The sequence below is a fragment of the Cynara cardunculus genome (assembly GCF_001531365.2).
Source record: "Cynara cardunculus var. scolymus isolate 2C chromosome LG 3, CcrdV1, whole genome shotgun sequence".
NCBI lineage: Eukaryota > Viridiplantae > Streptophyta > Magnoliopsida > Asterales > Asteraceae > Cynara > Cynara cardunculus.
This window is the reverse complement of record NC_037530.1, coordinates 33058974-33085133: the sequence shown is the minus strand read 5'-3', so window position 1 is coordinate 33085133 and position 26160 is coordinate 33058974. Positions and strand designations below refer to the sequence as shown.

Sequence of the window (26160 nt, the reverse complement as noted above, 5' to 3'; positions counted from 1 at the left end):
GACACATTTCACTCATGACTTCACCCTCTCATACCTCTATGTCTTCTACCCATCCCCCAAGGTGAAATTAAATTGATATTCACCATGAGTTATTAAATTTTTTCTCATTCATCTCTCATCAAATTGCTCTATAACTCTTTGTTCTATGCTCTTGGTATAAATCGAAACACATTTGTGAAGTCGTTTAAATATATTGGATTCTAAATATATTGGATTTTAAACTGTCATACAAATTTTTCATCGATTGACGGTAATTGGAACCATAACTCTTATTTATTCAAATTATATTAATATGTAAAGACCAAGTGTAACTTATATCATCGTTAAATCTTCTCTAACAAAACCAATGAAACTTCAAAATCGTTAAAATTCACGGTTCCCACCGCATTGCACGGGTACACAACTAGTATAACGATAAAACAAATACATAGACATATAAAAGCGAAATCTTAAACTTAATCCAAGCAACTGCACTCTCAAAAGATAAATGGGTTCATTTTCATAAATCTCAAAAGGGATGGAATACATAAGAAAATTGAAAGTAATACAGCCTCAACCAAAATTTTAGGGAAAACAATTCCAACACAGCTTTTCCTGCAAATCTTAATCACAAATTACAACAATTATACACCACACCACCCACCATCCCTATAAACCCTTAAAAATTGAAGTAATCAAACCAAGATCAGGCACAAAAAATGGCCTTTCCCATGATATTATACTATGATACATAGACCAGATTCAACTCAAGTGGCCTCAAAGCTTCTTGAACGATCTCTTGGACCGTGCGATTGCGTCGGCAAACCTCTGACAGCTCTTCGATTGGAACTGTTAATCCTTTGATATCTGCACCGGATGCTGCATCTGACAATGCCTGTAAAAATCTTGATTTTTCCATGTCTGTGGCAGCAGAAACTGGAATTAAAGACACGCTCTCCTTAGCCCATTCTAGAGCGTTTGCTCCATATGCTCGTGATAGTGCTAGCAGAGCATATGCCACCTGTTACAAAACGACCGAACAAATACACATTTAGGAGAGATTTTGCAACATCTATGTGTAGATGAAGAGTTAGACTAGGTCTTCCTACATTGGTTACGGTTTTTTTGAATGTTGTTTCTTATTTCTGAGACGTTTTGCAACTTTTAGCACCGCTTTTCTTTTTTTCAAGTTCTTATTTTTCTATTTCCAATTCTTTTAGCAAGCTTTATCATTTCTATTCACACACCTTGCATACTGGGTTTGTTTGGTCTGGTTTTATGCGTAAATGAAGGGATCTATTTGCACTTATGCTGCATGTAAGCATGTGGGAGGTCTTACCGTTTCTAATCTTGAACTTGGGAGAGCCCCGGTTGAAGCAGCAACCAAGATTCTAGTAATGCTGGCACCTCGAGGGACAATAACACTATCCCTGATAGAAATGAATTGCTGTCCCTGACTAGATCTTCCCAGATCAAATATATCGGATAAGAAACTTAGGATAGAATTTGACGCTTCCCTGCATGGGTCAAACAAGACTTGTTATTTATCTCATCATCCAGCTAAGCAGAAGCTTCACGAAATATATTTGCATATGACAAAGATGGATATCCAGGATAGGAGAAAAATTACACAACGTGCTTGTCAATAAAATACGGTTTTTTTTTGCCAAAATGGCATCAATCAGTCGGTTAAAATCCCATATATTTTGCACGAATATAAGATCAACCGGCTACATGCTTAAGCTTAACCCCTCAGCATAACCATAATATGCCCGAATTCAAAATTAAAACAATTTTGGGGTAAGTTAGAAGCGCTATGTGACAAGAATATTCTTAAGTAAGAAATGAGATTTCATTAATTAATTAGAGGCAAAAGAAGTAGAGGCTGATGAGAAAAAGATTCTTTTGTTGAAGTCCATTCTAAAGAGATTGTCGCATATGCTATATTTGATGTTTTAGTACTTAATTTAGAAGAATACAACACCTAGTGTTTCAATTTAAAGCACGTTGTGAAAAGCTAAAAACAAATGAAAAAGAATGACGGTGAGAGATGGATTAACCTGTGCTGCACTGTGATTCCTATCATGGAGCATTCAACCAATGATGGGAATACTGGAGATGGGAAAAGCAAATGCGGGCAATAGCGAATGCATCTTGACGCCAACAAAAAACAATCATCTGCTATATCTGGCCTGGAAGTGAAGTCCTAAAGATTCGATGCTTATAATTAAACCAACATAAAGAAATAATTCCATATGAGGGATGGCAAGTATTACATTACAGCTGCTAAAGTCATACCTGAATTTTTGTAAGCAAACACGCTGTATTGCTAAATAGAGATTCGATCAACACTTTTAAGTAATCCGCACAAGAAGGATCAGACCCAAATATCTGCACCACAATCTCCAATTATTTCTCTTTCATTGATTAGGGTTGAAACTTTGAGGGTGAAACCATACCTTCATAACCTCACTAGAGAGATATAAGAAACATGGTTGGTGGTGTTGTTTATATAACCCTTGTATCTCCTCAAGCATAGCTCCAATTGTAACTCCCATGAACCTTTTAGATGTTCTCACCTTCAAAACAATTAATTATGCAAATCATTAGCAAGACAACAAATAGAACTTAATAAAGCATATAGACTCGAACTCACAGCATGTTTACAGGCTCGGCAGAGTGATTCCATTGTCCGCATATCCCAAGCACGGCTGTATCAGCATTCATAATTTGTATTCAGAAACTGGCGTAAGCCATCCACATGGGTAACCAATGACAAATACTTACGTATCAAAGATGGCTTTGAAAAGTGGCCAAAGTCTTTGAATTGCATCAGCAACAGCTTCTGGATTATTTACATACCTGCACGTTGATTTATTATTCTGAAACATTAGAACCCCTGAATAAACATAAATCAGGGACTGGAGCAAGGAAATCATTCGTGTACCTAAATATATTTGCAAGTCGATCAATATGAACAGTGATTTCACGAGCAGGTTTTTGACCCAATACCAAAGGACCTTGATTAATCACTTCCTGCTTGTAGACATGTAAGTCAGTATGGCAAAACTATTGTTCTCTCTGTTCACTTATTCCTAGATTAGCCAAACCTGTAAAGGTGCAACAGCAGGTATGCAAAGTGCCTCGAGGGCTTTCTTAGCCTGGTCTGGAGGAAGCTCAGTGATAACTATACTGCAACAAAAGATTTATGAGAATTTCCCACACAAGTGATTAAGCTTTTGCAGGATTGTAGTTGTACCTTAAGGCTTCAACAAGATGCAAAGAATCTTGAGCCGCAACTTTAAAAGAACCTTCCCCAGTCATTGCCCTTTGGTATATTTGGAAAAGACCATCTAGAGATCCACGGAGCTTTTTCCCACAGTCTAAAACAATAGCATGAATCTTTGTTATCTCCAATAAGGACAGAATCAGGATGTTACAATGCAGTACTTCGGATATAAAGGAAGTTGATAACTAATACTTTTTCAAGTTAAAAAAAGTCACTAGGAAGCAATATCAAAACTGAAACACCCATCTTTGAGATGTTTATATAACAAGGTTGAAACCAATACTTATAGATAATCTTAGGGGGGCAGTTGTAATAAACGTTGGTAGCTCAATCCTAATTCCATGTTGGAAGAACACAGTGTCTTTTGGTGTTTTAGGATACAGACTTCATGTGTACATTGGTCAGCCCCAACTATTTAGTGTGTAAAGTTGGACTACTTGTTTCAGTACATATGAACATCCAAAGGGATGTCAAGGCAGACATTGACAGAAGAGAGGCAGCAGGATCTACACAAATTCATATGGACACTCTCCGAATCAGTCCACTTACAAAAAACATTCACCTTAAAAGGCATCCGATTACCATTTTGATTAAATCGTGAAACTAGAACAGTTTAAAACAGAACAAAAAATGACTATATGGATTGACCAGTGTAGCAACATATATCGATCTGTGATAATACTGGAACAAGCAATTAAGAGTAGAAGTATACCAGCTATAAGATAAAAGAAGATAGGCAAACATTCCTAATGATGTATAGCAAAAATGGAGAAGACAAGATTATACAAGTGAACAGAGCATACCATCACAGATGTGTCTGAAAGCCAAGGCAGCAGCTGCTGCAGAATCTTCAGACATACTCATTCCACTAATAAGAATATCAATGACTGAAGGCAGAAAAGAGAGTCCACTTTGTGCAGCATCAAGCCATTTAGAATAAGCTCCTACAGTCAAGCATACTGCAAAAAGAAAGATAAAGAATTGAGGCTATGTTAAGTAGTTCACTTGAGATGTTTTCAAGATGTTCGGACGTTAGGGTAACAAAACCACCAAGAGTTATAGCAGTCATCTTTTGGTTCCTTTTAGAAGGCGGCTCCAGGAATTAAAAATGGCATTCTGTTACGAAATAATAATGTATATAACCTGTCTGAAGTAATAGTGATTGATGAGGAAGTTTCGGAAGCAATGACATAATCTGTCCACACCAAACAAACAAGTAAAAATGGATAAGTGAAAAAGTTAGACATACACTCTGTGCAAACAAATGTACAGCAGAGAAAACCATGATATATATGCATTGAGAAGTCAAAATATTGCACAACCAAGACATTTTCCAATCTTCAGTTGAGGTTAAAAACAACACCAGGTCAAAGAAGTAATCACATTGTAGCTCTATAACTCTACCTGGGGCATAACTTCTGCTTCGGTTAAGGGAACAAGATCTGATATGGCCCTGATGCAATATAGTGCAGCCTCTGAAGGTCGCCAATCCATCATATCACCATTTTGGTGCCCACTTAGAGCCTGAAAATTTTACAGCGATGCATTTAGAACTAAATAATAACTCAATATGAAAACTTAGATCTCCTGCAAATTTCAATTCAGATGCCCTCTTATCCATTAAAGGGTTGTACACTTCAGGTTCCCATTTTCTTCTGAAAAACATCTTTAAATTTTCTTTCCCCTTCATAGTCTTTTGTAAAATTGTCACTGTCCCATAGATTAGTGGGTCTTCTTTTTCCCTTCTAAATTAATAAGTAGCCCCAATGCTAAAACAAGAGAATTCAATTAAAAGAAGTGCATGTTTGATCATCCCTTTTATTTATAGAAAGTGGATATCTGGACAGTAAGGAGAAGCATAAAATAAGTGGTTACTTTATCTATACTATATTACAAAGCATTTGACAAAAACTCTTAAAAACCACTTTTTATGCGTAAAGTACTGTTTATTAATGCATATTACTTAAAATTCAAGATTACAAGTAGATTGTGCGTAAGTACAACTTATTAAAGCTCTATATCTGAATTCGTGTAACTAACTGCAGATAAACATAATCAAATACAGGATAAACATCTCATTTTAAATATGAAAAATCTAAAATATAATTAGGATAATCAATGATTCTAATAGAATACTTAATTATTATCTTTATAAAATTTATAATATTAAACCAAAAATAAATTATTTCATTATTAAACTTAAATTWAATTATAATAAAAGAATAAATTAAAGAAATTACATAAAAAATAGGACTTTTAAATAGTTGATTTAATACTAATTTCGCTTACTTTTTAAATAATTTATAATATTTCATTCAAAATTAAAAAAAAATTATTTTTTTCTCAAAACCACATAAAATCGCATTATAACATCGATAGAGCCAAAATATAAAATGAAACATTAAAATCAAGATGTATCTCGCTGCATTGCACGAGTACCATTCTAGTAGGAACCAAATATTGAAAGACAAAATAAGTGGTTACTTTATAGGAACCAAATACTGAAAGCCGTATTGCATAAACTTCTACTTTATCCTCGGTCACTTTCAACAAGGCAGGTGGAGGCGGCTCTTGGGGCGTTTGGTTCACAGAATGGAATTTGGTGGAATTGGAATCCCTCAAAGGAATTTGACTTTGAAGGAACTGGAATGGAATTTGACCACGCGTTTGGTTGGTAGGAATTGGAATGGAATCTCTCAAAAGGATTGGAATCTCCTTCTTTGCTGGTAGGGATTTGAACCCTTGTTGTCTCCATGAAAGAGAGAAGTCGTGAAAGCACTAGACCATAGGGGCCGATGGTCATCATAAAAAGAACAGAGAATCTAATAGGTGCACAGTGGCAGCCCCGTTAGGAGATGAATAGGATCAGAGCGAAAGACTCGTTAACTATTATGGGGGTTAATGGTAATCAAACTCTCTTGAAACTTGGAAGAGAGAAAGACGAGAATGACCAATGAGATCAAGTTTCAAAATCGAACCCAAAAACAATGGTTGAGAACCATCTTTCTTCTTTCCTTATCAAGGATTTTATGATCGGATTTGCAATCATCAACCAAATGATTATTTTGGGTGTAATTATATTCTGCCCTAAGTAAGACTGTCAAGAACACGGACATGACCGGACATGTTTAGGTATTTTTGCACGTGTTTAACGTTTAATAAATACAAATTCAAAAGGTTTATGGTATTCAATATTCAAGAAGATTAGGATATCAGTAATGGTTATACACTATAATATAAGAAACTGAATCAGTTTTGATATTCTAAAAAAATCACAAAACATAGTAAGCCTGGGGGGAATTCTGTTTCTAGGATGTTCAATCAATTCCGTTCCATTCACATCCCTTAAAAATGCCAATTTAAGTGAAATTTTTAGTACACCTATCTCATATTCCAGTCACAGATTCATAGTATTAAAATTTCATCATTGTTAGATCTATAGGATTTGATTTGATAGATAACGAGCCAACCAAAATGGTATTTATTTGCTTTTTTGGAGAATTTGTACGAATGAGTATAAATCACCACCAATTTCAAAACAACTCGGGATAGACGCAATGTTCACAATACTTGGAATTAATCAAAATACAATTTAAGGAATTTGTAGGCTCATTGATCAAGGTTTGACAAAAGAACTATCTAAGTTTCCAAATATTGAAGATACAAATCAAGAAATTGACTTTCAAGTTTTTCTCGAAAGATATCAACCAGTAGAATCCTCATATATGAATCAAACACATATTCTTCTAAACTATATGTACCCATGACTAATTTGGAAAAACAATAGGCGTAGGTACATCCAAGAAAAAAACAATTTTGATAGGAGAGATCCCTCTGATGACTTCTCTCGGAGCTTTTATAATAAAAGGTTAGAATTGAACAATAACGAAATTTCGGTCTACACCCAACACCGTAACATCAGATAGGGGAGAAATATTAGAATTAGAGATTGATAGAAAAGCAAGGATAAGGGTTCGTTTGAGTAGGCAACAGAACTTTCTATTCTAGTTCTATTATTGGCTATGGGTTTGAACATAAAGAAAATTCTAGAGAATGTTTCCTATCCTAAACTATTTTTGTCTTTTCTAAATGATAAAAAAAGAGTCAAAATAAAATGCTATTTTGGAGATTTATCAAGAATTTACTTGTATAGAGAGAGAGATTCAGTTTTCCAAATCCATATCTAAGTACCAAAGAAGTCTTCCAACAAGATGTGATTGGTCGATGAAATATGAATTAGAGATTGACCTTGGCCTTGATATACCCTAGAATAACACATTTTTGTTAATGCAAGCAAATTAGAAGCCACACATCAGTTGATTCGAATAATAATTAGGGATGGACACACTTGATGGTTCAATTTTTTTAAGAATAGGTGTACTCATACCGTATCAATTTGGATTGGCGTTGGTTCGTTTAGAAAAATGGCTCGAGGAAACATGTACGCAGCACTTAAGCACAACTAGAGGGCAACTCCTCTGAACATGGAAATTCAACTCAATTCATGGTTACATATAAAGCTTTTTTCCATTTAAATCCATCACTCAAGTTTTGGATCGAACTAATCCTTTGACACAAAAAGTTCATGGGCCGCACGGGATTGACCGCACAAAGTGCTACTTTGCCAATGTGAGCTATTCATCCTAGTAATTGTGGGTGTATGTGTCCAATTGACACATCCAAAGGATAAATGTTGGTCTTGTTAGATCCGTAGCAATTCATGTGAGGATTGGTTGTTGGAGGTCTCTTAAAAGTCCGTTTTATAAAATTTATCCAAAAGGACAAAAATATGCTTTATTTATCACCAGGTAGAGTCGAATACTACATGGATTCTCACAGATGATTGAACAGCCTCGAGGAAAAAAACATGTTGGTTGTAACTGGATTTTCACAATCAAATAATGCAAGTTAGATGAAAGTATTAACATGTTCAAAGCTAGGTTGGTAGCCAAGGAATTCACTCAATCATACGATATTGATTATCAAAAAACCTTCGCTTCGGTCTCAGCACTCCATACTATAGTTCTGATACCATGGGCCACTGTAGTCGTTGGACGTGAAGACCACCTCTTTAAATAGTGATCTAGAAGATGTTTACATGGAAATTTATCTAGGATGGAAAATCTTTCCAATGACAGGCTAGTGTGTATACTGAAAAAGTCATTGTACGACCTAAAGCGATCTTCTTGAGCTTGGTTTGACAAATTTATTAAGATAATTGCAGGATATGGATATACTCTGAACTTAAGATCAAGGATTGAAGGATGGTTTGTCTCATCTCAAAAAAGTATGTTCTAGACTTGCTAAAAGAAACCAGGATTCTTGGGAGCATGCTTGCAGAAACTCCTGTGGACCCCAATCTAAGGATAATCCAAAGTGGGGTAACATTCTAGCAGAGAAAAGGAAAATCAAAGATTAGTTGGAAAACTAATTTATCTTTGCCATACCAAACCTGACATTTTGCATTTTTTGCGGTATAGTAAGTCAGCATATGCACAACCAACAAGGAACTTTTAAAAAGGTGTACCAGAATCTATGAAACCTAAAATGACTTGTTGTCTTGGGTTGTACTTCACAAGGTATGAAAACAGTGATATGGAAGTCTTAATTAGATTCAAGTTGCGTTGAAGAGGTATATGATCAAAGATCGACTAAGGAAATTGATTACTTGGCAAAGCAAAACAAGCAGTAACGTCCAGAAGCAGACTTATCGTTAAAGAAACCGAGAGTTAAAGCTTCTGAATTCATAAAGATGTACTGTGATAACCAGGCAACTATACATATTTCCAGTAATCCTATTCATGATGACATAACAAAACATATGGTGATTGACAGACATTTCATTTCTGAAAAGATGAACGGAATCATACAACATAGCAACATTTCTACTCGGATGCAGATTGCAGATATTCTAATTAAGTCTCTCCCAATAACCAACCTTGAAGTATTCAATTCCAAGCTAGAGTTGTGCAACATATACAACTCAACTTGCGGGGGAGTGTTGAAATAATTCTTATAGTTTTTAGTATTCTTCTATTTAATTTAATTTATTTTATTGTTTTATTGTTATTCTATGCCCTTAATATCAAAGAATTAGTGGTTGGATTTAGAAGATATATATATATATATATATACACACATATATATATAGGGCTTGTTCTACATTTTATTCAATGAAAATATGAGAATTGGTTTTTCTACATTATTTGAATTAAATCAATGAACCCTAAGAGAAGGTGTTCGGTTCGCAGAATGGAATTTGGTGGAATTGGAATCCATCAAAGGAATTTGACTTTGCAGGAATTGGAATGGAATTTGACCTCGTGTTTGGTTCGATGGAATTGGAATGGGATCTCTCAAAAGAATTGGAATCTCCATCTTTGTTTGGAGAGGGAGTGGGGTGGCAGCTGTGATGATGGCAGTAGTGGCTTGGTGGGCCCCCACAGCCCACCCCGACCCCACTACCCACAGGGTGGGTGGTTTTGGGGTAGTTGTTGTGACGACGACAATAGTGGAAGGTGGTTGGTTGGGGGTGAGGTGGTAGCTATGACTACGACAATAGTGGCATGTTGGTTCGTGAGGTGGGGCTGGGGAGGGTTGGGGGTGGGGGTGGTAGTTGTGATGACGACAGCAATGGCATGGTGGTTGATGGGGTGGGGGTGGGGGGCGGTAGCTATGACGACGACAGTAGTGGCATGGTAGTCGGATGGCAGGGAGGTGACGCTAGGCAGGGTGGTTGTGGGTGGGTAGGGGTGGCAGTTGTGACAAGGACAGTAGTTGTTATAATGTTTGCAGTAGTGGTGTGGTGGTGGGGGKGGGGGAAGGGGCGGGGGCGTGACAATGAGAGTAGTAGCATGATCGTGGTTGGGCAAGGGTGGGCGGTGTTGGTTAAATTGGATGCAAAGAGATGGAATTCAATTCCTTCACTTATGTCAAGGAATGATGAATTCTATAGTTTCCGGAATTCAAAGAATCCCAACATTTTCATTATGTGAACCAAACATAGGTTTTGGAATTTGGTCAAAAGAATTCTCCATTCCAATTCCTTCAAAATCCATTCAAAATCCATGAACCAAACACCCCCTAAGCATACAGAAGAGAGAGTGAATATAAGATACGTTAACATGAACATTTAACATAATGAAAGCAGGTAATATTGTACCTCAACAAGCTTCACGTACAGAATCTTAAGTGTTGGTTCACCTCCTAAAACTAATGCCGCATCAATTAAGACATCCGCGACAGCTACAAGTCAAATAATGTGTTAGTACGATACAGGAAGATGCTTCAAGGATAGTGATCAGAAAGTAAAAAGCGCATGCAAAAATGACAAAGGTCATAATGTTAGAGTTCCTAGAAAGGTGAACCCACATTTATGATCAGCAATATGATCATAAATGACAAAGCTTTTGCTTATGATGTCATACCCACAACAAAATTAATGACTGGGGGATAACTTAGATGAACCCACATTTATGATCGACACATTGAAGGTTCCTTTTCTCAAGGAGCTCCTATTGTGCACCTACATCACACACATTCGTCTCTCCAGACCGTCTGCTTCAACCTAATCACCCTCAATTCCAAGAGAAGTGGCTGGGTTTAAGCAAGCGTCAAGTCAAAACTTGACACAGGCGCAACAACTAGAAATTTTGCAACTCTCAAGCAAGCAGATGAGAAAAATAAACATCCCATGCATTACGGACCACCATAAATGATCCAGCTGATAAGAAGGCTTCATAAACAATACCATCTCATGATGTTTATGCCAGCACCAGTAGTCAATGATTGCATTGGCCAGAAAAAAAAAATCTACTTCCAACTTGAGCATAGAGCATACAAGAAATCAAAGCCTGTTGTCAAGGATCATCACCACCACCAAGTAATGCAGAATCCCAGAATATGTGTTATTTATGTCCAAGTCTTAGTATGCCTCCTGCAGATGGTTTGTTCTAAAAACTCTCTTTATTACTCATAAGCATCAACCAACCATTATTTACTTGTTAGCAATTTTTACCTTTAACAACTCAGAACTTATGTGAGCATTTTGGTCTATCATTTCATAAAACTTACTAGTTCTAATCTAACATTTATCCTCATCAAAAAAACTTAAACAAGTGACTCATTGGAAGCCTTATGATATCACATACCATGCAGTACATTTCTTTGTTTAGAAGCCAGATGTCATACCCAGAACAAAAGAAAAGATCAATGACATGTTTGTCATATCTAATTTTCAGCAGGGCCTTTTGCCAACAACCAGAAGCTGGCATCATGATTTATTAAATTCAATAACACAATTTAGCTCATATTTATAGACATGGATTATGGATATGCGATACTGTATAATGTGATCAAATGATAAGTCTAATAGCTTGGCATAACAAGAAAACTAACAAGTGAGAAACTACAGTTTTTAAACATGGTACTCCCAATTAGAATGCATAAAAAATGCAAAAAGCATGAAATTGGTAACCAACTAATGAGATCACCAAATTATGCATGCTGATGTAGGTCGCTATCAGCCAAAGCAAGAAAAGGGTCACACTAGACAGAAGAATATATTTAGCAGCAGATGCTTTTGTCTGAGTATGTTCAGCTAGAACCATGTTAGACATGTTGAAGATGCAAAAAGACTATTAGAAGGCAACTGAATACCATATCTTGTCTGTTTGAAATCTTTCTGATCCTCTTTTGAAAGTTCTGAGTAATCCTGAGGATATTGAACTTTGCAACTGACCTGTAAGCAACAAAAAATATGACCTGGTTATAAGCTCTTGATGTCATCGAGCAAGCAGGTAGCATGCCAATTATATCCGCTCAGAAAATACATATTGCACTTCCAGAGTTGTTGCAAATATAGAAAGATGAAATTTCCTGAAAATATGGACTATAAAAACCAAAATCTAGTCTTTTGGCTGTATAAATGTAAGTTGGAACCTAATACAACATGAACAAGATCTACTTTAATAACTCACCAAGGATACAAGTGATTCATATGATGAACGGAAAACCTGCACCCGCCTATTTCTCTCCACATCAATTAATGATTCATTACCAAGCGATACATAGGATTCTCTGCAAAATAATAATTATTGTACAAACGATTTGGTTTTATATAGAAAAGAAGTGAGAACTTGTAAAGGACTCACCTCTCGATCAAGCAAATCTGAAGATTGTGCCAGAAGTTAAATGTCATGGAAGCAATATCATATTCTGGATGTGCAGCAACTTCCAGTAGTGCATGAACAATCAACATCGATTCATCTGAACCTGTACTTGATGTTGACATCAGTTAACATAACAGGTCAAAATAAGTAGAATTTTTTTTAATATTTTCTCATTTTCTGTAACCAACATTGTACATTGCAATGACCTAACCAACGGGCAAGTATAATACCAGTTGCAATCAATTCAACATAGGAATCACCCATATCAGCAAATAGTCTTGCAATGGCCTTAACATCTTCCTCATCCTGTAAACAAAAAAAAGTAGAAAATCACTTCCTGAAGATGACAATTTGTTCATGTTCACCCATACCCGTTTAAATAATTTCCTTGGGCAGAAGAGAGAAAGAGAAGGGATATACAACTGAGAAATACTAATAGCAGAATGTTGTGCTGTTTTCTAGATTGCAACAGGAATCACCAATAGCAGCAAAATACAGTGTAGGAAGATGATCTCTAAATCATGATAGTCATGAAAATCAGAAGCATCAATTTACAGCCCCTTGTTTTTTTTAAACATTTGAGAAGCAGCCTTTCACCAGTATTAAAACAGTTGAACCCTTCATGCCACCTAGAAACGTGATGACAAACACTAATATTCTACATGGTGCAGAGTTTTTCTAAAAAAACATGCCTGTCCATATCTCACATTGCTGTCTCTCCCTTTCTCGTAATTTCTTTTCTACCCACATGTGAAACTGTAGTATATTTGAAACAAATAATCAACACAACTTATTGTTCTGAAAGAAATTGAAGAGATACTCGTGAATTCAGGAGTTCCAGGCAGGCGATAGGGGCTTCGGGAGAAATGATGATTGACTTTGCCTACAAGGATTTTGGGGAAGTCTCATTTTGACACTAGCGAGATACCTACTTACGAAAGAAGACGATCTAACCTCAGTGAGCAGACGATTTGCTGCCACATCCTACCATATCCCACTATAATAAGGATTATTATTCTTGGCAATAGTTCCTTAAAGGGCTTCTTTAACATTATAAAACAAATAAGAAAACAGATTTACCAGTTTATTATATGTCAAACCATCATTACTTCATGTGTCTTTTTATTTATATCGTAAAGAAGTAACACACTTCTCGCCAGATCAATCAACATGTATCATATATAAAACTGGAAGGATGTGGCAGGCCAAGAGTTTGGCAATATACTCCTCTTCAGTACCTTCGAAGAATCTCTAAGTTGTGGCTTTAGATTCATAACTTGTGGCACAATAGCTTGAATTAAAGGCATTTGAACTGAAAATCCCTCCAAGTTTCTTGCAGACGTGTAATGTATCAATTCAGAAATTACTGCAAATAGGCAGAATTGAACAATATTACATTAGAAACAACTAACAAGTGCAATGATCAACCAAACGAACACATAAAATTCTTGTCACCATTAGAAAAGGTCTTAATATGTGTCTAATACACAGGATCTGTTTTAAAAATATATGTGAAACAATCGAACACCATAAAAACATTTTTCTGATTTTATAAAGTATCGTGCATTGTTGCTGTTGAAAGACCATGGAAGAATGGGAGTCATAAACCAGTTTGTAAATGCCTATAAGTAGCAACAGCATCCCTGGAGTCACATTAAGATTTCAAAATTAATACATTATATGAAAAGAACAGCAAACAACATATACTGCACTCTGATGCTTATTGCCTTCTTTTATTACCCCGCAGATAGGACACAAATAAACAAACGAGAGAGAGAGAGAGAGACTACAGATAACTATGGCACTGTCTTGCTCTAAGATCAATATGCTCTGACATCAAAAATAAAAATTAGGCCGAAGAGGGAAAACACATAAATTGGAAAGAAATATGCAAATAAACTGCCACCATGTTGTGTATGTATAAACTTAAAATCTTGAAAAATTGTTATTCAGAAACAATGAAATGTCAAAACCATTAAATCTCTCTAACCCAAGATAATTGATGCATGTTCCATTCTGAGGTGTCCCATATTAGTCCTTAGTTTAGGAATCATGATAGAAATTCTCTCTCTCTCTCTCTCTCTCTCTATATATATATATATACACACACACACAGACGCATAGAGGGAGAGAGAATGAAAGACAAATATATCTATGCTATATTATAAAGCATTTGACAAAAACTTTTAAAAACCATTTTTAATGCATGAAGTACTGTATATTGATGCATATTGCTTAAAATTCAAGATTACAAGTAAATTATACATAAATAAAACTTATTAAAGCTCCATGTTTGAATTCATGTAACTAACTGTGAATAAACATAATCAAATAGAGGATAAACATCTCATTTTAAAATATAAAAAATCTAAATATAATTAGGATAATTATTGAGTTTTAACAAAATAATCAATTATTATCTTTATAAAAAAATTATATTATTAAACCAAATATAAATTATTTCGTTATTGAACCTAAATTAAATTATAATAAAAAAAATTAAATTATAATAAAAAAATTGAATTAAAAAATTACACAAAAAATAGGAATTTTAAATAGTTAATTTGATACTAATATCGATATATTTTTGTTAAAAGTTTATAATATCTTCAAATTCATATTTTATTTAAAAATAAAAACATCATCATTTTTTCAAAATCACATAAGACCATATCATAACATCGACTGAGATAAAGAATGAAATGAAATATTAAAATCAAGATGTATCTCGCTGCATTGCGCGAGTACCCTTCTAGTTTTCTCTAATGCAATTAGAGGTGCACACTCAGTCCAAACCGATAAGACCAAACTGATTTTTAAAAACCTGATTTTTGGTTCAAGATTTTTTCAAAATGCGATTCTCGGTTTGGTCCAATTAGAAGTCAGAACCGCACCAGGTTTTTTATTTTTCAAACCTACAACGAAGCCACATTAGATTTGTATTTTTAAAATTAAAACACACCCAATTTACGGTTCAGTCAACCAAAGCAGTTTAGATCAGTTTGGTTTTCAGTTCCATTTTTTTCGGTTACAGCTCGCTCCCCTCCAGTCCGGTTCCAACCCGATGCACATCCTATTGCAATTCCATTCGGTCTTTCAATCTCCTTTCCAATCCTATGCTAGTGTTCTCTAGTGATAGACCTCTTTTGATGTATTGAGCTCCCTACTTTTTTTGAAATGACCAACCCACTTTTCGCCCACAAAATTCCTAAAATTCGAAATGGCAACCCAAATATTAGCTCAAGTTTTCAGAAGTGATTGTTACTGTGGGTGGTTTTAGAGGTTACAGGTCATTACAGCATAAATACGGCTGTTTTCAAATTATCATCTAACATAAGAGTATAAGAACTGAAAAGAGATGTGAAAGAAAAAATATAACTGATCCCAGCAAATAATATATAAATGTCCGTCCTACGTTACCATCCACGGCTGCCTCTGAAAGCTCATCAGACGTTAAGCTAGAGAGAGCTGTTAGCACCAATGGGTGTGTAGCAAGCACAGATGCAGGAAGCCTGTAAGTAACAAATGTCAAGTAAGTTCTGGAGTGATCAACAGATTCAACCAAAAAAATCATGCCGTTTTGATGAGAATTTAGAACACACAATCAGCAGCACGATGCAATTCAGTAAACCACCTCTGAGACACCAAAGATCAAGAACACCAAGAAAATAGGAGATAAGAAAGCATACCTATGTCTTAGTCGAAGCCAAGATGAAAAAGCATCCAGAGCCTGAATTAATTTACAAAAAGGTCACAGAACAAATATGAATAGTGAGAAGAAAATTTTATATCTCATAAGTCAGCAAGAATGCAGAATAAATGTGTTTTTGCCCCTTATATGCAGCAAGAAAATTTTATATCTCATAAGACAGCAAGAACGCAGAATCCACATACATAATACAACAGAGAAAAGGAAGAAGGGAATGATTTCAAGTTATTGTCTATAGATCAGATCATTGTTATCAGGTTGCTGCAGTGGCACAGATAGCTCAATTTTTTAGATTTTGGTTTTATTAAGGTGATCTAACTATTCCAAAATGCCAAAAGTTATTCTATTGAGCAATTCCCCTTTCCATGTACTTCATAAGAGCAGTTTTTCTAAAGTCTCTCTGTTCCTATTTTAGGGACACTTTTCAAGACAGGAGTCTGGTTTCGTTTTCAAGACTCCGTAAGTTTCTTCAGTAGGGTTCTACATTCTGTTTCTACTTTACCACTCTCAGAGGACATTTGTTTTCCTTTTTTTCCTGTATACTAAGAACTGACCAGACGTATCTTGATCATATTAGTTGAAGAGTTTTCAGTTATAAGGATTAAATATTAAAATAAAAATCCAACTAACTAGATAATACTGTAGAGTATCATCAGTGAGCTCTGGCAGGGAGAAAATATAAAAAGTTCAAGAGAGAGACGATTAACAAGCACACCCTTGATTCCACATGAAGAAAAAACTCTGCCTTGACTATGCCACTTGATCTATAAGGTGATTTACTTGCAAAGAATAACAAAGACATAAATGTAAGACCAAGAAATACAAAGTAAAGAAGTTTGATCACAAAAAGTATGTGACAAATCAAGGATGGGTGAGCTTGGTTCAGTAACGGGAAGGGGAATAGGATAGGAAAGAGATTGTTGGCGAACAGTAATGACTGGTGCGCTTGGTTCAGTAATGGGAAGGGGAATAGGATAGAAATGAGATTGTTGGCGAACAGGAATGACTATTCCAATTGCACTGATGATGTTTCGATCAAACAGGTCAAAACTCAATCAAGGTGTATTCAAGGGCTTACAACCTCCTAAATTGCTTTAATCAAAAAATTAAATTATTATTCTAGTAATATCATTTTTGTAACTATAGTTAATACTTAATACGATGACACAGCCAAAATGGCAAACATGTAAGTAAACTTGTTATCTATTTTGCCAATATACACATGTATATAGACAAATACACTCATGCATATGTATATATGTGCATGCACATACATACATACATATATAGACACACATGCATATATAGGCGAAGGATCGTGTGAGAAGGGAAGTTATGGTGAGAAGCGTAAGAAGAGATGTGAACCCTTGATCACTTTCAATTAGGATTGATCCAAGGGTGGAGATCTATTCTTACTCTTCTCACCATAACTTCCCTTCTCACCGGAACCCAACCCTGCATATATATAGGTATATATGTGGGTATGATGCGCACATATATGCATATCTATGGGTATGATGAGCACATATATGCATATCTATGTATATACAATTGCATGTATGCATATATAAGTATCTATATCTATATATTGTACAAATGTATGTACAATTACAAACTAGAACAAAATGGTAAAACATAATAAGTGGTGTATAAAATCGAATCCTAAAAATGAAAAGCTTATTTCTTATCTGAAGGACTAAAAGAGGTTCTTTATGCCAGCACCTCATTCGAACAAGCCAAAAACAAACTCATTCAGCAACCTTATTTTTCTATTCATTGAAAATTCATTGGCAAGACACAAAGAGTAAACAAACTTCAAGGAGAACATGAGGAGAAGAGAAGAAAACTAAGCTGTTCCTTCCACTTCTCTCGTTTCTTCATTAGACTAAAATAGAGATGTCAACTAGTTACTGCATTGATAATTATTCCTTGTTGGTATAACAGCAAGCACTAGCTATCATGACTTTAAGCCCATAAAAGATGAATAATGTGAGTACAAGAGAAAACCACCAGATAAGAAAATCTCACCTGCTCTTTCAGTTCTGGGATGTTTAAGCATGCAGTCAAAATGCCAAGAGCAACATCCATTGTAGAGGCAAGTTCATTTTCAAATTTGCGTCGTCTGTCTGGACGAGCAGCTATCTTGTAATTGAAGATTTCCTGGTTTTGAACATAGTATGTATATACATCAGCAACTCCACAAGCAACACGTACTAAATTAACTGGAAAACAATACGTAGATGTTCGTATCAGCTCTATCTCATGATCTCAGGCACATGAAACCAACATAAGAAAATACAACTTCTAAGTTATGTGCACAATCTAACATTCATAAAAGATTACTTGGAATTCAAATTTTGAAACCAGAGAAAGAATTTGGTGTTATGATTTATGGAGAAGTGAGATAACCAAGATAAAATGAGACCCTCATTATTTTCACCTTCAATCTAAAAGACCGATAGTGATGCTGATTGGTTCAATTATTTTACATGTGGGCTAGAGCTATTGGATCCAACTCCTATTGGAATGTGTTAACTCTTATCTTTTATATTAGTGGAGAAAGGCAACAAGGAAAAAACTTTCTTCTGTGAACAAATAGACAACAGCATGTACCTCTGGTAAGACTCTAAGAAGCTCGAGAAAACTTGGTACAATATCAGGATGTGCATTCATCTCATCTCTGAGCCAATTCATTATGCCACCATCTCCCCAATCTTCAGCAGGGACTTGGACAGCCAATGCAGCAACAGCAAGGCTAATCTATATAACAAGACATCTTAGAACAAAATCCTTTTCATACGGGCAAACTCTGTGCTTGCAAGTCTGCGCACCAGTTCATGTGTTTATCTAAGAAGCAGTAGACAGTACCTGCGTTCTAACTTTTGGTGGGCCCTTGTGAAATGTTTTCAATAAGTTCTGCAGTTAAAACTCCAGCTGTTAAACCCCCAGATTCAGTTAACATAAAGGCTCACTACATAGAATTGTTTCCGCTAGATGAAATTTTGATGACTACGAATATGAAAAAGAAGTCGGATTCAATATCCTACAAAAATGTTAGCCTCTAAAGATAAATCGTTGGTATATGCTAATATGCTATACTACAGTTGCACCTCGCATAATTCAGCAGGAAATGCCAAATTTAACGCAAAGTGTTCTCCAACTATTTCAACGTGCGGCATAAAACCCCTCACCCTAACTCCCCAATAAAAGACTTGTGAATTAAACAAACATAAAAATGGAAGTCGTGATTATCCCATTCCAGTTAAAGAGTTATCTAAAGCATTAACCCAAGCTCCGTAAAAGGTAAAAGTATTTACTAACATTTAATGAATCACGTAATGAACGGAATGCTTCAGAAGGCAATTCTTCAAAATCTCGCTGCACCTATTAACAAAAATAAGAAGCACCATCTATGGATCAATGTAAATAAATAGTTACCATAAAAGTTCAAAGCTATAGCTACACTCTATAATGCCATGCCATAGCAAATGGGTAAAGTTAACTTCAGTGATCATGTAAAAAAGCATACATATTTGAGGATAGCACAGAAGAATACCTGCTTCATTAAAAGGTGAGTGAAGATGAATGAAATTACCTTACTTCTGAGAGTCTGTGAGCAGAAAATTAGAGTCTCTACATTGCTACTAGCATCGTGAAGCAAATTATCAGATACCTAGACAAAATTTAGAAAATGTCAACTTATTTTAATCCAACTTTATCAAACACATTGGAATCAAATAAGAAGAAGTTTCACAAAAACAGCCTTGCCATCCACACCTAATACAAAAACAAATTCCCAGCTTAAGAGAATAATGGATAGTTGAAGGTTTATTCAGGACCAGAAATGAAAAATAGAGAAAGTCATGCATGTCAAGAAGGAAATTCCATTCCAACTTTTTACCAAAAACTAATAGCAGGCACTTGAACAAGAAATAAACATTAACAGAAAACCCAGATCATGAAAAGAAAATTAAACCTTCCAGCAAAACAATATCTCGACACCAATGATCAAACACCATTGGAATTTCTGACCTAGTCTAAAGCTTATTATTCAAACGGTTCTGTTCACTGATTAATGTGCCATTCTTCTATAACATCAATTGTTACATGCTGAAGCCAGATCTAAATTGGTTAGACCCCTGACAGGAGCCCAAAACCACATCTGGAACCACTGCAATTGCTATGATAAGTTAACTGATTGAAACATTTAGAAATATTATTTTCCTTTGTTTACCCATTACATGATTGGAAGATATATCGGGTAAATTTGTGCCTTCTGATATTATATTGAGAATAAATTGTAGTTAGAAACTATAAAGATTCATGTCTTACAAATAAGTTGGGTTTTAGATTTAGTTAGCTAGCACTATTGAAACCCCATCTAGATGATAGCAACAAACATTTAAATGGACAAGCATCTAAGGAAATCAAATCTGCACCCACTAAGTATCTCATTGGGTACAAAATAAAAGCAAGTCTAGAGCAGCGCAAGAGGCCACCCATTAATCGTCAATTTGAAGTATTGGACCCATATCCCAACTGTTAGCCAACCACTTAACATAGTTACTTTGCGTTGCCCCTTTGCCTTTGCAGTAAACAACGCTTGAATTAACTATTGGAATATACTCGCGATAATCAACCACATTCCAGATTACTATTACTCAGCCACGTGCCATCATTGATTTAACTCTGAGACAAAAAATCTAAAGCAGCCTGAATGGAAAATATAACATAAGGTCCCTAAATCACTCTTGCTGTGTATGTGGCTCTACCATAACACAATGTGGCTTAATCATCAATCACTCATCACTAGGCTTATGCACCAAAACCAAGTCTAGTGCTTCACCTTTACAGGTTAGCCAGACTTCTTTTTGGCTAAACAGAAGTTAGACATATTTCTACAAATGTTATGATGAGGAATAATGGAGAAGTATTCAAAATGAAAAAATAAATTTATTAAGTTTGACAGAGGAAGGTATCTGGTTCAAAAAAGATACTGCAGTCAGATAGTTGTAATCTATCCTATCCTTTAGGTGGGGATAGGTTTTCATGACAGGGAGAATTCATTCTTCTTCAGATGGACCAACCCAAACATATGTTATGTTACAATGGCTTAGGATGAGAGAGAGTGGTTGTAGATCGCCATGTCTGACCCCCTCAATCTTTCTATCAAGTCCCTCTATACCCAAAATAGACCATTTCACTCCCTAATTATTTCTAGCATCCTTTTTATTTATTTCATCCTTTTTTCCTTGGCGGTTCAAAAATCGTTATCTTTTCTTTCTCATTAATATGTCTAAACTCAGCTAGTACAATGATAATGATGTCAACACTACAATGGTAGAGAAATACAGTATTAATATAGCATGTTGTATTTGGACCTGGACATACAATTACCCTTCCCAAAAATTCCCCAACTTATTTTTAACAGAAAAACTTATAAGCTATAAGCTTTTGTTTCATGTTAAAAAGCAAAATATACATATCCATTAGACCCTTGTAGTCGACTCCCATGTGAATTTTTGGAATAAATCCATGCAAACACCTGACAATTAGACCATTATTTTCATCAGATCTCCTATGAGATCACTTGCTTCATGATCTTTGATGCTTTCACTGCTTCTAATTGTCATTTCTTGTTCTTGACTTGAAAGGTCTTCTAATCTTTATAATACAAAAGCCTCACTCTTATATAATAATTAACACACAAGCATCATCCACCATTCTACCTCCATTGACCTTATTCATCTAAGAACTCACCTGCCTTCATCCCAATACAATCATCTTCATCATGCATAAGAACAAAGCCTAAAGGAAAAGAGGTATGAACATAAACTTGCATTGCTGGAAAGCAAGATCAAGCCTAGAAATTATAGATAGCCAAGATACTCTAAAATGCATACAAAGTTTATCCACTAACATCTACCAGTATTACATTCATTTCTATGTCAACCACCATCTTCACTAAACTCAACTAACTTCTCTCGCATTCTCATCAGTAAAACCATAGGTGCTGAGAAACTGCTAACCCCCCTTACATGTGTGCCTCAACAAACCCAACCAAGTTCAAGAAACCCCCAAGAAGTATATGCATCCGAAGTGGGTGATGTAATTAAAAGCTCGTTACTGGTTAATAAGAGATAACTAAAGCTTGCAGCTTGTATGTTAAGTTCCTTGTGTAAAAAGAACTTCCAAGTTCTAACACCTATTTCCTTCACACCGTAACATGTATCCCCCATGGCATCTAGACCTAAAATTAAAACCAATTTAGCATAGAGCTTGCAACTTAGAGATTTCCCATTCTATCTTAAATTTGCCAAGTTCTAACAATCCTATTTAGTTACGTTGGATGATTTATCGAGGATCTTTCCCACTTCAAACCTATTCACAATTAAATCAATATAATGGTAGTAATAAAAAGACTTGCAAAATTATTGCACTTCACTCTCGATAGATGACCAAAACCTACATGATTATTTAAAAACAACAACAAAAATTGATGATCCAATGCAATTTACTAGTGGGTGAAAGACTTGAAAATCGAATTGACTATCCACACTATTAAAACATACATGTAGAGATTGAAGTGAAATTCTTGAACTGAATCAGTAGCTAAAACWGACCTGCYAARCATCGATTGTCCGTTGGAAGTTTTGAAGCCATTGATCGGCTTGAGAGCGAACGGCGTCATCTGGGTGATGATAGAGTGCGTTCAATGCTTCTTTGACAATATTCTCGAGCGCCATGAATCGCGAAATCGAGGTTGTAAGAAAATTGAAACCCAGATACAAGATTTAATTGGTGTATCTTAATCGTAATAGCAATAATAAGGAGATGGGTATATGCGTATATAATGTTTATTTTTGTGATGATGCTTTGGAGGTTTTTGGCGCCCGTGTGTAGAGGTTTCAAGGGTTCTTGCGATTTGGGCTGCTGTTGGAAGAAATCAGTAATTATCAGCCGTCTGATAGATCTCATCTGTCTTTCTTTCTTTCTTTGAAAATCGGTCAATCGTCAAGTTCAAATTTTCTTTCGGGTCGGGTCAACCAATCTTTGGTTCAAATCATGTTTGGTTTTATTTTGGGATAATAACTACACCTTTATATATTGCTAAATGTATGTTTATCAAGTATTTTTTTTATACACATCAACATCAAAATCTACTTTTTACATTTTCAATATAAAACTTGATCTGATAATAACATTAAAGAGGTGTAAATAACATTGTTCTCTATTTTCCGTGGGACATAAATTTCATATAAATTTTCGTTCTCATTAATTAAATTTTTTTATATCAACCTTTATTTTCATTTTATTAATTCATTATTGTGATTACTTGTAACCCTCCAAATTCATATTTGCATATATCTACATATTTCATTTAACATGAAATATAAATTTACCTGTTGGTCACAATATATACAAAATACTACACTCAAAAGTACCTACAACATTTTTCCATATACATCAAGTACAAGACCTGTGAACATAACAAGTTCTTAAATACAAATAACAACTTCCAAAAATTCACATAAAGCAATCATAATTCCTTCACATGTTCCCCTTTTTCTTATCTTCTAATTGTGTCCGACCTGTAATGTGCATTTTCAAACACGAAAAAAAAAATGAGGGTTAAACCAGAAGGTCTAGTGAGAAATCTCTTTTGATTGCTATTACAAGGTGAAAATCACAAAAAACATTTTTAGAAAGCCCATATTTATATAGATAACGAATAAACATTATTTTATCAAAACAAACATTTTTTGTCGCATCTCATTGATGAGACAACCTCATCTTTATCACATCAACTCAAGAAGTACCAAAGTTATCGCATTAAACATAAAATATATCAACTTGTCGCATCATATATAGATGCGATATGTCATTCCCTCGCATCACAAGGATGTGATTACCTCACCTTGTCGCATTATACTGATGTGATAATCTCACTTTGACGCATCACACTGATGCGGTAACCCCATTCCTCGCATCATAAGGATGTGATAACTTCTATTTCTCGCATCTCAAGGATGGAAATAAAGCCAACTCTTCGCATCACAAAGATGCGACAACACCATCTCATCGCATCATATAGATGCAATAAATCAAACTCATCGCATCATGAAGATGCGATGACAATTCCACATGATCAAAAATCCATATATACAGAAGATTTTGTCACCTTTATCTCAATATACGTCTTTTCTGATTAAGCCACCATTATCCCAAAATACGTCTCTCTTGATTATGTCACATTTATCCCAGTGTATCGTCTATTCGGATTATGCCACTCTTATCCTATAATACACATCTACTGATTATGCCACCATTATTCCAACTAATTGATAATAACATATCAAAACATAAAATTATGCTAAAAATAGCATATAACATCTTCAAAACCCATGTATGAAACCATACGGTTTCTTCACCAAAAACACATCAAATGATGTTTATGAAGATAAAACGTACCTTGTAAAACACAGAGATGAAGACTGAAACAACAATCAATTATCAGATTTTAATCATAATGATTTTTTTTCTTCCTTTCCTTCTTCGTCTGTTTTCTTCAAACCATAATAGATACACACACTTCTTTCTTTTTCTTCACAAAACCCCAAGTAGCCAAACAAATATCTCAATTAACCTTACTTAAAATATATAAGGCAATAACCGTATGATATTTAAAACAACTTTTCAAAACAATCTCTCAATTTTCACAGTTGATCAAAAACAAACCCAAACTTTATAATCATTAACACCTGATTATCACATTACTTTCCTATTGTATATTTATTATTAATAATAATTTAACCACAAGGATGGTGCCTGATTGGTTTGAGCTTGACTCCAAAGGTCAAAAGTACCAGGAGGAGTTGAATTTCATCCATTTGTATCCAATTTAACCAACATCGCCCACCCCCTGCCCCACGACAAGCATGCTACTATTGTCACTGTCACCACCACCACCACCACCACCACCACACCGTTATTATCGCCGTCACAACTGTCACCCACCCCACTACTGTCGTCGTCACAGCTGTCACTCTCACCCCAATCCTCCCACTCACATGCCACTGTTTTTCTTCGTCACACCCACCCACCCCTCCACTATGGGGTGTAGGTGGGGTGGGACCGAGGGGCGATTCCAATTCTTTTAAAAGATTACATTTTAATTCCTACGAACCAAATGCATGGTCAAATTCCATTCCAATTCTTTCAAAGTCAAATTCCTTCGATGGATTCAAATTTCACTAAATTCCATTTTGTGAACCAAACGCCCCTTAAGGGACGGCTTTTCCAAAAGGTTTAGAGTCATTTGCTCTTTGGATGGAGCCCTCATACAAACGGGTACAATTCAGTAATTCTTATTTTTTATTCTTGAAGAAAAAGCACCCACCTATTTGTCAAAGTCATGCTATGTGAATATCTATATGAGATATTTTAGATGTTTGCTCGGAGGCCAAGTTAGAAGTGTTTCACCTTGTATCTCAAAGAGTTGGTTGCACCTTCTTAAGTAATATTAAGGACTCATAGATCACTTCAAACAAAGTTCAATTGGGTAATGAGTCATTCAATAATGCTGAAATGATTTGTGTTATAATTAATATATAAAAGAAGATGCACGTAAGACATGAGAAAATGAATCCTCCTGTTGATTTATGTAGGAAGAAAATGGAGATTATTTATACATTTAGATAGTTACACTAAGGGTCCCTATAGGTGAATTATGGGCTTCTTTCTATGTGTTCAATTTAGGGGAAAAAATTACAACAGTCATATGCTTCTCTTATTGGGCTCCCAAGTCTTGTTAAGCACGCTCTTGCATTTTGCATGTATAAAGATCTGAGTCCTTTGGGATTTTATTGAATTTGTTGGTTTAATGTTCGATATTAGTTAACTCTTAACCGTATAAAGAATTGCACCCTTTTAGACATTACTTTGTAATACATTCTACCTCTTTTTTTGCTCCTACATCCATCAATTCCCTGAAATTGTTTGTGGGTTTTGTT

At 35.3% G+C, this 26160-nt stretch overlaps 1 protein-coding gene across 3 annotated transcripts; it reads right to left on the bottom strand.

The window, feature by feature from the left end:
- Positions 1-492: 492 nt before the first annotated feature.
- On the bottom strand, positions 493-23023 carry LOC112508793 (transportin MOS14). 3 transcript variants are annotated; one of them, XM_025113553.1, is made up of 27 exons: positions 22771-23023; positions 19743-19820; positions 19469-19531; positions 19016-19063; positions 18761-18907; positions 18176-18307; positions 16128-16168; positions 15859-15950; positions 13677-13804; positions 12669-12744; positions 12421-12541; positions 12247-12346; positions 11927-12008; positions 10431-10513; positions 4673-4792; positions 4412-4463; positions 4072-4227; positions 3239-3362; positions 3090-3171; positions 2927-3015; positions 2767-2841; positions 2636-2690; positions 2439-2558; positions 2278-2370; positions 2040-2185; positions 1319-1496; positions 493-1000 (listed from the first exon to the last, which is right to left on the bottom strand). In XM_025113553.1, exons 1-27 carry the CDS (start codon positions 22891-22893, stop codon positions 722-724), a joined length of 2883 nt encoding a protein of 960 aa, XP_024969321.1. In that variant the 5' UTR covers positions 22894-23023; the 3' UTR covers positions 493-721. The 3 variants fall into 3 exon arrangements, with proteins under 3 accessions (XP_024969321.1, XP_024969319.1, XP_024969320.1); XM_025113551.1 differs by lacking the exons at positions 19469-19531; positions 22771-23023 and having other exon boundaries at positions 19743-21006; XM_025113552.1 differs by lacking the exons at positions 19469-19531; positions 22771-23023 and having other exon boundaries at positions 4072-4212; positions 19743-21006.
- Between the last annotated feature and the right edge of the window lie 3137 nt (positions 23024-26160).